This window comes from Mandrillus leucophaeus, unplaced genomic scaffold, assembly GCF_000951045.1.
Source record: "Mandrillus leucophaeus isolate KB7577 unplaced genomic scaffold, Mleu.le_1.0 Scaffold129, whole genome shotgun sequence".
Taxonomy (NCBI): domain Eukaryota; kingdom Metazoa; phylum Chordata; class Mammalia; order Primates; family Cercopithecidae; genus Mandrillus; species Mandrillus leucophaeus.
The window spans coordinates 260,071-270,486 of record NW_012101243.1 but is presented as its reverse complement, the minus strand read 5'-3'; the positions used below and the strand labels follow the sequence as shown (position 1 = coordinate 270,486).

General features: G+C 51.7%; 1 protein-coding gene across 3 annotated transcripts in view; it reads left to right on the top strand.

The window, feature by feature from the left end:
• DLGAP4 (discs, large (Drosophila) homolog-associated protein 4) overlaps positions 1-6,962 on the top strand; it is a 202,913-nt gene extending 195,951 nt beyond the window's left edge. For 2 of the 3 annotated variants that reach the window (XM_011972360.1, XM_011972359.1), the window contains exons 10-12: positions 3,151-3,242; positions 4,194-4,349; positions 5,151-6,959. In XM_011972360.1, the coding sequence (XP_011827750.1) occupies positions 3,151-3,242; positions 4,194-4,349; positions 5,151-5,369 (467 nt within the window). In that variant the 3' untranslated portion in view covers positions 5,370-6,959. Of the gene's footprint in view, positions 1-3,150; positions 3,243-4,193; positions 4,350-5,150 lie in introns of all 3 variants that reach the window. The other variant, XM_011972361.1, reaches the window with a different exon arrangement.
• Positions 6,963-10,416: the final 3,454 nt, after the last annotated feature.

Here is a 10,416-nt window from a genome sequence, read left to right as displayed (position 1 = left end):
TCACCCAGGCAGGAGTGCAGTGGCACCAACTCGGCTCACTGGAACCTCTGCCTTCCAGATTCAAATGATTTTCCTGCCTCAGCCTCCTGAGTAGCTGGGATTATAGTCATGTGCCACCACACCTGGCTATTTTTTGTATTTTTAACAGAGACAGAGTTTTACCATGTTGCCCAGGTTGCTCTTGAACTCCTGGCCTCGAGTATCTGCCTGCCTTGGCCTTTGCCTTTCAAAGTGCTGGGATTACAGGCCTGAGCCTCCACATTGATAACCATGATCCCTCTGATTTCTCCCATCTCTCTGTCCCCTTTTAGAACTCTGATAGATGCATGTTCTTTCTCTTCCATGTCTCTGAATCTCTTTTTAGTAGTTTGTCTTTTTAAATACTTAGTCCCTACTTCTGTTTGTAAAAAGATAAGGTACCCAGGTACGATCTTATAATTTTTTAGGAAAGACTCCCTTTTATTCACACACTTTAAACTAAGCCAGGCACAGGTCCCCACTGTCTACCCTGGGGGGCTCATTTTATTCCCCCCAGCTTAACTATTCGTTTAAAATAAATGTTTTGTTCTGTTCATGGGGCAGCTGAAGCACTTTGTGCCTGGAGCCTTTCAGCCCTCCTCTCCCTGTAGAGCTCTGCTACTCAGGACAAGTCCTCAGCAGGGTTGAACCTCTGTGCGACCTCCAGTGTGGCCTTGTTTCTATGATGGCCTGATTTTCCTCCTGCTCTAGTTCCAGAGCCCATTTTATCTCCTTCCATTGTCTTACTATCTCTGCTTTGACTTATTTTACATATTCATGGATAAATGTTACAATTTTCATCTATTCCCTGGCAACAATTTCTGGTAAGTATTCATGTGCCATTTGCTGTTCCTGTAATATCTTTAACTCCTGTGTCAGTTCCCTTTTAATTAGTAATTTCTTAATGAGGCGAATTCTTCCTTGATGAGCTCTTGTAAGTAGATCATTGTGAGATCGGGGCCAGGACTGTGTCCCAGGCCAGCAGGAATCATATGTGGGAATAGGGTGGGAATGGGTGCCTGGGAGAGTTCCATCAGGCTTTTCTTCTCCACAGGCAACTACAGGGCTGCTCACAATGCAGGGCCTCCCCAACCCTGTCATTCTCCTTGCTGCCGGCTAGGTTCAGGAAAGCTCTTGCTGCAGTCCACACTCTTTTTTGTTTTTGAGACAGGGTCTTGCTCTGTCATCCAGGCTGGAGGAATGCAGTGGTACCATCATAGCTCACTGCAGCCTTGAAACCCTGGGTTCAAGCAATCATAGAGACAGGGTTTCACTTTGTTGCCCAGGCTGTCTTGAACTCCTGGGCTCAAGTGATCCTCCTGCCTCAACCCTCCTAAAGTACTGGAATTATAGGTGTGAGCCACCATGCCCAAGCCTCCTTTTTTAATTTCAAATAAAATTGGGTGTGCTACTTTTTGTTTGATTTTTGAGATGGAATCTTACTCTGCCACCCAAGCTGGAGTGTAGTGGGCGTAATCTTGGCTTACTGCAACCTCCGCCTCCCAGGTTCCGATTCTCCTGTCTCAGCCTCCTGAATAGCTGGGATTACAGGCATGGGCCACCACGCCTGAATAATTTTTGTATTTTTAGTAGAGACAGGGTTTTACCATGTTGGCCAGGCTGGTCTCGAACCCCTGATCTTGTGATCCACCCACCTCGGCCTCCCCCTTCTTGTTTACTTTGTTTGCTTTTCAGTGATTTCTAAGGGGGTTGGGGATGGGTAGCATTGTCTTTATGCCAGCACCTTTTTTGTGTCTGGTGGGGGCAAGGTCTCACGTTGTCACTCAGGCTGGAGTGCAATACTGTCATCACAGCTCACTGCAGCCTCAATCTACCTGGTTCCAGTGATCCTCCCAAGTAGCTGGGGCTACAGGCACATGCTACCATGTCTGGCTAATTTTTGTATTTTCTCTAGAGATGGGCTTTTACCACGTGGCCTAGGCCTCTCAAAGTGCCCGGCTGTGCCAGTACTTTATGATTTTTTGAGGCAGGGGGCCTCACTCTGTCACCCAGGCTGGAGTACAGTGGCATGGTCCAAGCTCACCACAGCCTCTGCCTCCCAGGTGGCTGGGACCACAGATGCGCCCCAGCGCGTCCAGCTAATTTTTTCTGTTTTTGTCGGGGACCTCCTGCCTCCCTAAGTACTGAGATTACAGGCATGAGCCACTATGCCTGGCTGATGCCAGCACTTTAAAACTGGAAGTCACAAGACAAGATCAACCTTGTATTCCTGGGTTAAATACTTATCAATTAGGATGTTTATTTTTTTACAATTCTTCTGATAGATCCTATTTGTTTATACTTTAAGACTCCTACATTTATGTTAGTGAAAGTGGTCCATTCTTGGCATGTCTTATCTGCTGTCAGAGTTCCTAAAACAAGTTGCATCATTTTCCATGTTTATTTAATCTCTGGAACAGAATATATAAAAAAGGGATTTCCTGTTTCTTGAAAGTTTTTAATACCTCAGCTATAAAACTTAGACCTAGTTCCTTTTCTGAGAAGAGTTCTGCTTCAGTTTCTTAAAAATATTTGAGTCTAATCAAATTTTTTCTTTTTTTTTTTTTTTTAAAGACTGAGTCTCGCTCTGTCACCCAGGCTGGAGTGCAGTGGCACGATCTCGGCTCACTGTAACCTGCGCCCCCTGGGTTCAAATGATTCTCCTGCCTCAGCCTCCTGAGTAGCTGGGATTACAGGCACCTGCCATTATGCCCAGCTAATTTTTGTGTATTTGTAGAGACAGGGTTCCATCATGCTGCCCAGGCTGGTCTTTAACTCCCGACCTCAGGTGATCTGCCTCAGTCTCCCAAAGTGCTGGGATTACAAGCGTGAGCCACTGTACCCGGCCTCTATTTCTTAAGACCTTCTTATGTTTTTCTGGAAAATGTTTTACATTTGTACTCAGTTTTCATATTTGTTGCCATAAAATATCCTCAGGAAATGGGATGGGGTTCACTTTATATTGTTTGTGTTTTTCTCAATGAGAATGAACTAATGTGTAGGTAAAATGAAGACCACCACCATCATGAAATAATGAGTTCTACCCTAAGGGAGTGCAGGGGGAGATCAAAAGCATGATGCCGTCCCCACAAATGCTGTGCTAAATCAGTCTTCCCACCCTCTGCTTCTCAGTCTTAGGAAAAGTCCTCAGTGCGGTGGGCAGTGCCCAGCTACTGATGTCCCAGAAATTCCAGCAGTTCCGGGGCCTCTGTGAGCAAAACTTGGTGAGTGTGATTCTTCTTCCTCCACAGCAGGGCTTCCAGCCTTTGGCTGCCCACTACACTCTGCCAGCCCCGCGAAGCCTCTGTGCCCTCCTCTGTAACACAAACAGTGCGGCCAGTGGCAATGTGTGTCAGTGTCTACGCAAGAAAGGGGGCGAGAGCGCATGCCTGTAATCCCAGCTACTTGGGAGGCTGAGGCAGGAGAATTGCTTGAACCCGGGAGGTGGAGGTTGTGGTGAGCTGAGATCGCGCCACTGCACTCCAGCCTGGGCAATGAGCAAAAACTCTGTCTCAAAAATTATATATATATATGTATATTTTTTCTGTAAGAAGACATTCAAGGTAAGAACTAAAGAAATACCACTGCTGGGATTGGTGGCTTGGCTTTCTCCCTCCCTCTTACCTGTTAGGAGGGCTGGCCCTGCTGGGGTCAAAAGCAAAGTCCTGGGCTGTTCTGCCTGTGGGAATCTGTGTGCTCCCAGCGGGACGCAGTGGAGAGTGTTTGTCTCCAAGACCTGCAGAGACCTGGGGGTTGCATTGTCATGGAACAGAGTGACACGAGGGAGACAACATGGATTCCGTGATCTTCCCCACCTGGGAGTGAATGGGGCAATCGGTGTCACTCACACCATGGCCAAAAACTTGTATTTCTTCCTTGCAAAACAACTGTCTGCTTGGCATACATTAGGGACAGGAGTGCTTTCCTCACCACAGCCCTATAGGCTGTCCCCAAGGATCTCCACCACTAAGGCTGGTGCTGACCAGAACTGGCTTAGATTCATTCATACAGATACTGACCTGGACACTAGGCCTCAAGAGCCCCCTCGGGTGCTGGTGGGGCCAGAGGAAACATGCTTCAGCAGGGCGTGGGGCGGGGGAAGCGGAGACGGGGGGTCGGGGGAGCAGGACAAGCCTCTGCTGAGCCCGCCCCACTGATCCCCATCTGGCCCACAGAACCCTGATGCCAACCCACGCCCCACAGCCCAGGACCTGGCAGGGTTCTGGGACCTGCTACAGCTGTCCATCGAGGACATCAGCATGAAGTTCGATGAACTCTACCACCTCAAGGCCAACAGCTGGCAGCTGGTGGAGACCCCCGAGAAGAGGAAGGTGAGCATGGAGCAGTGCGGAGGGGAAGTCCAGGGACAAATTCCTGGTCGGCAATAACGCTGCCCACATCGGTCAGTGCTGCTTGGCTCCCTTCTCCGTGTGTCGTCTTTGAGCTGGGGGCTCACGTCCATCACTGCGTGGGGTCCATGCTTGGCACTTGTCTAGCATGCCGCTTGCTCCGTATAGTTGAGGCTGCCCCTGAAGCATGTGTCCTGCCCTGCATGTCCAGAAAAGGGGGTCCTGGGAGAGGCACGCCCACAGCCTCAATCACGTTATAACAGAGGAGGTAGCAAAGTGGTCCCTTGTCCTGGGGCCCTGCTGCCAGTCCTGGGGTCTGGAGCCAGTTCTGTGACCTCGTGGTAGCCAGCCTCTTCCCCGAGGCCTCCTTCTGCAAACCAACAGAACCAGTGACCCCTATTGAACCATGGCCCTGTCTGCTCCCCTAGAATAGCCTGTAAAATGGGACCCGAAGCCCTAAATTTAAGTCTCTGACTGTACTCGGGCTAGCTCCTGCCTGAGTCTCAAGCTCCTGGTGGTTCAACATGAGGGTGGACACGGGGATCTGCCCATCCTGCTGCTCGAGCACCTTCGGAGTCTAGGCTTGCTTTCCGTTCCTGTGCCTTGTGCTCTTCCCACTGTCATCGCTTCTCGTGGCTTCCTGATTCCAAGTGTGTGTTGCTTGTGCCCGATGCGGGGAAGCTGGGGTGGAGACTCCAGCTGCCAGCATATGGTGGGGGTAGCGCCACACAAAACGTGGCACCTTTATTTTATTTTTGTTCCCTCCTCACTGTCTCACTAAAGGAAGAGAAGAAACCACCCCCTCCGGTCCCGAAGAAGCCAGCCAAATCCAAGCCGGCAGTGAGCCGCGACAAGGCCTCAGACGCCAGCGACAAGCAGCGCCAGGAGGCCCGCAAGAGACTCCTGGCGGCGAAGCGGGCAGCTTCTGTGCGGCAGAACTCAGCCACCGAGAGCGCAGACAGCATCGAGATTTATGTCCCGGAGGCCCAGACCAGGCTCTGAGACCGTGCAGGAGGAAAGAAATGATTTTAAATCATTAAAACCACAAAAACTAAGTGCGAATGGAACAGAGTTTTCTCAACCTTTGCTATGGTTATTCTGTCTAGAGACCCTGAGCCAACTTTCAAATTGACGCATACAAGGGCTCACATTTGGCTTTTTTGGGTCCCTCCCAGCTTTAGGTTATGAAAATTTTACTCACACAAAAAAAAAATCAACAAAAATCACGAAACTAGAAAACTTTTTTTTCCTCTTGCTGGCCGTGGTGGACTAGATAGATGGACGTCGGCAACTCCCGGCCCAGCCTCCAGACTGCGGTCTTTTTACTCCTTCTATCTGACGAGAACTCACACTAGCTTGTTTACAAGATGACGACAGTCCAAGGGCAGCCTTGGGCACCTGCCATGTTCCCTCCTCCTTTCCCCGGCTACCCCCTGCTCTGACCTTGGATTTTCATTCTTATGTTTTTCTCTTTTCCCTTCAGAGCTCACACAGTGGTCACCATTGTGGCAAGCGGCTTTCTGGGTCTCAGCCCTCTCTGCGGTTTGAGGGCCCAGAGGACAGAGAGATGGACACGCGTCCCCTCCCTCCCCCGCCAAGTGCTCACACACAACCTCACACGCGCGCACACACACGCAGATGGAGGCGCCTCACTGGGAGGTGCCCCGCCAGCCCTGGGCAGTGTCAGGCAGGACTCACCACTGAGCAGATGAGGGAGGTTTTAGTCTTGGAGGGGGAAATGAGACGAAGCCACAGTTATCACACTCCAGACTCCCGCCTTTTTATTCTCTCCAGCCCCTTCTTCCTTCAGCAAAATCTAGGACTCAGAGTGGCTTCCAAGGGGCTGTCTGTCCTCAGCCGCGCCTGTGTCTGGTGCCCGAGGGGCGGGCGGCGGTGTCTGTATGTATGTGTACATATGCACATAGACCTTAGAGTGTATATTTAACAAACGCCCATCTGCTCACCCATGCCCACCCAGCGCCGCCGCCGCTGGCTCTCGGGGCACCTGGCAGGAGGCGGGTGTGTGAATAGCATATATTTTTACATGTACTATATCTAGGTGTGTGTACAAGTGTGTGTAAAAATACATACCTTGTGTGTAAGCAGCCCTCTTTTATTTTTGGTCTCCACCCCCTCCCCCCTACTCCCAAGGGCCCATCTGCCCAGCCTCTGAGTTTTCTTTTTTTTTTTTTTTTTAACCCCAATTATCCTTCTCTCTCTCCTGCCCCCCAATCCCACTCCCAGGGTGTCACGAGCCCTGAGCTGCAATGGCCTGGGCCTGCAGGGCAGGGTGGGGGAGGGCAGGGGCTCAGCCCCGAAGCCAGCTCAGTACCCGAGGGGCTGCTCTACGCTGTGTATGCGCCTCTCTGGCATCCGAGACATCCTCTTGGCTGGCGCTTGCTGCAGGGGGGACTCCCCCAGGTGAACCAAGGGCCTGCTCCGGGGCCCATTTCCAGCTTGGCCGCCGTCTGTGACCTTGGGCAAGTCACTTGACCTCTGTGTGCCTCAACTTCCTCCTCTGTAAAACGGGGACAGTCCCTGCCCCTCCCTACCTCACAGGCATGTTGTGAGAATAAATGAGGTAACGTGTACCAAGGGCTTGTGGCATTATTGCAGGGGGATGAGCAGAGTGGGCCCAGGAAACTGAGCCAGACCCCCCGCAAACGGCAAGCTCTGTGGAGACAGCCTGATGCGAGTGCCAGCCAGGATGCCAGCTGTCACATGCCAGCTCTGTGATCTGGGGCAGGAAGATGGGGCTGACAGTCCCCTCTCCCGAAAATGAGTGTGCATTTACCAGCTTCCTGTTTGAAATAAACCCTTGAAAGATAGACGCTATCACAGAAGCAAGGATAGGCTGATAAAGACCACCCTAGAGGACAGTTTACACTCCCCACAGATCCACAGGCTGCACATTCTCCAGGGCGGGGTACTCAGTATCCCCCTGCCTTGCAGCTGCTGCCACTCTGTCGGGTGCAAGCCCTGAGTGCATCTCCAGAGCACCTCTACAGGCCCAGTGCTGGGGCAGAGCGCACTCTGGTGAGGGAGACACACTGAACGTGACAGACAAGGTCAAGTCAACGACAGGTGGTGAAAAACAAGACGCAGCAGAATGAGGCTGCAGGACCCTGCAGGGCGACTGCCAAACCCAACCTGGGCAGGAGTGTTCTGGTAGAGACTGGAAGGATGAGTGGGTAGCCAGCTTTGGGGGAGGGAACGGCACGCAGTCCACACAGAAGCAGGAGGTGCCGAGCCCTGGTGGTAGGAACATGCTTTTTTTTTTTTTTTTTTTTTGGAGACAGTCTTTGTCACCTAGGCTGGAGCACAGTGGCGCAATCTTGGTTCACTGCAACCCCCGCCTCCTGGGTTTCCAGGGTTCAAGCAATTCTCCTGCCTCAGCCTCCTGAGTAGCTGAGATTACAGGCGCCTGCCATCATACCTGGCTAATTTTTGTATTTTTAGTAGAGATGGGGTTTCACCCTGTTGGCCAGGCTGGTCTTGAACTCCTGACCTCAGAATCAGCCCCCATGGGCCTCCCAAAGTGCTGGGATTACAGGCGTGAGCCACCGCACCCGGCCGGAACATGCCTTTTAGGAAGTTCTCTGGCCAGGCTCTGGAGCCACAGATTGCTGGTCTCCTCCCTTGGCCCAACCCAGCCAAGAAGCTCATGACCTCAGGCCCAGTGGATGAACAGACCCTGCCTTCCCAGCAGCTTTGTTCAGGCTGCCCGGCCCTCCCCAGAGAGGTCCCTGGGAGCCCATCCCAACTGTGGCCAGACCCCAATACACCTGTTAGTGGTGACGGAGCATCTGGTGACCACAGGTGGCTCAGATTAACTCCGGGGCTGGCACCTTCCCAGACCTATCTCTACCCTGAGACCCAGCTGGCGGTGACTTGAAGGGTAAGTGAAGAGGTTTCCGGTTGCATCAGGCATTGAAGCAGAAGTTCAGGGGTGCAGCCAGCAGCCGGCTCTCCTGGATGGGCCATGGGGACTGGGTATGGACCCTAAGCCTTTCAGAGCCTGCTTCTCCTGTGGCAGGGGAAGGGACTTGAGGGTTAGATTAGGGTCTCAGGAAGGATCCTGCACTCTCTATTAAGCACAAGATGGGGTAGGGGTGTCTGATGTACAGAATCTGGACCCCCATACCCAGCCCTCCTGGCACAGCAGAGAAGATGCCCCCTCCATTGAATGAACAGTATAATAATGAACACATACCCGGCGGCCAGAATCACCAATTACCGATATTTCACTCATATGGGCATTATCCCTCTCGGATACATACACATCGTTTTCCCCGCGAGCCATCTGAGAGTCAGTGGCATACACTGATATTTCACTGCAAAACACATCACACAACTCCCAGGCACAAGGACGTTCCTGCACAACCACAACACCATCACCACCTTCAAACTTAAGAAAGGATGTTCCAGGGAGCCCCTCCTGTACCCAGGAGAGCACTCAGTGCACATATTAATATGGCCTAAAGCACAGTCCATACGCCAGGTGCCCTCACAACCTTGTCCCTTACACCCTTTCCCTTTTATCCATCCAGGATCCCATTAAGGATCAGTCACTGCTTTCAGTTACCATGTCTGTCTGGTTTTTTTTCTTTCTTTTTTAGACAGGGTCTCACTCTGCCGCCCAGGCCGAAGTGCAGTGAGTGGTGTGATCATGGCTCACTGCAGCCTCAACCAACTGGGCTCAATCAATCCTCCTGCCTCAGCTTCCCAAGTAGCTGGGACCACAGGTACATGCCACCATGCCCAGCTAATTTTAAAATTTTTTGTAGAGATGGAGTCTCAGTTTGTTGCCCAGGCTGGTCTCAAACTCGTGGGCTCAAGTGATTCTCCCGCCTTGGCCTCCCAAAGTGCTGGGATCACAGGTGTGAGCCAACGTGCCAGGCCACCATGTCCTTCTAGTCTTTCTAGTCTCTTTACAAATCAAAATTTCCCTACTTTGTTGGTTTTGTTTTTCGAGATGTTGATGGTGTTTTATTTATTTTTTTTTCATGGGTTTTTTTGGTTTATTTTTTTTGTTTTGAGACCGTCTCGCTGCGACACCCAGGCTGGAGTGTAGTGGCGTGATCTTGGCTCACAGCAACCTCTACCTCCTGGGTTCAAATGATTCTCCTGCCTCTGCCTCCCAAGTAGCTGGGATTATAGGCATGAGCCACCTCGCCTGGCTAATTTTTGTATTTTTAGTAGAGACGGGGTTTCACCATATTGGCCAGGCTGGTTTCAAACTCCTGACCTCACGTGCTCCGCCCGCCTCGGCCTCCCGACGTGCTGGGATTACAGGCGTGAGCCACTGCGCCCGGCTGAAATGTTGGTGTTTTTGAAGTATCCAAGCACACTCTATAGAATGGTGCACCATCTGGGTTTATGTTTTCTCATGGCCAGATACAGATTAAATGGTTTTCACAAAAGTATGACTTAGATGATGTCCCATGTCCTTGTACCTTGTTCCATCAGGGACACATTTGTCACTTCAGGGAAGGGCTGACAGCAACTTCCCAGAGATGCTGGGAATGAGTCCTCAGCTTGTGTTTCCAAAGCCTAGTCCTTGAGGAAACAGGCGACCAGGACAGGGACAGACAGGAAGTGCCCTCCTAAAGGCTGCAGGATATGACCACAGAAGTGGCAGAGGGGACAGGAGACTGTCAGCCACCTGTAGGTCCCTGAGAACCCTACACGGCCCAGGTTTCCCTTGTAGAACCCCAAGCTCCCCAGGGCTGCATGTTTCCATAGTCAGCACAGAGAAGGCTCAGCTACCACCGGGAACAGCACTGGGCACCCAGACCTTATAGACAGGACAGTAGGACAAAGCCACTGTCACCAGGAGCCTGATGGCCAAGTACCACGTGGAGCCTGCATGGGCAAATGCTGTGGAGGACAGACCCACTGAGATGAGATTTCTAGCACCAGCAGTGGAATGGGCTTTACGACAGAAATTCTAACAGTCTCCTGCCCATCTGAATCTGTGGCTGATCTGAAAGCTGGTGTGGTCTCTGCTGCCGCCCCTGCCTACCATATGGTGGCCACGGGAATTTTC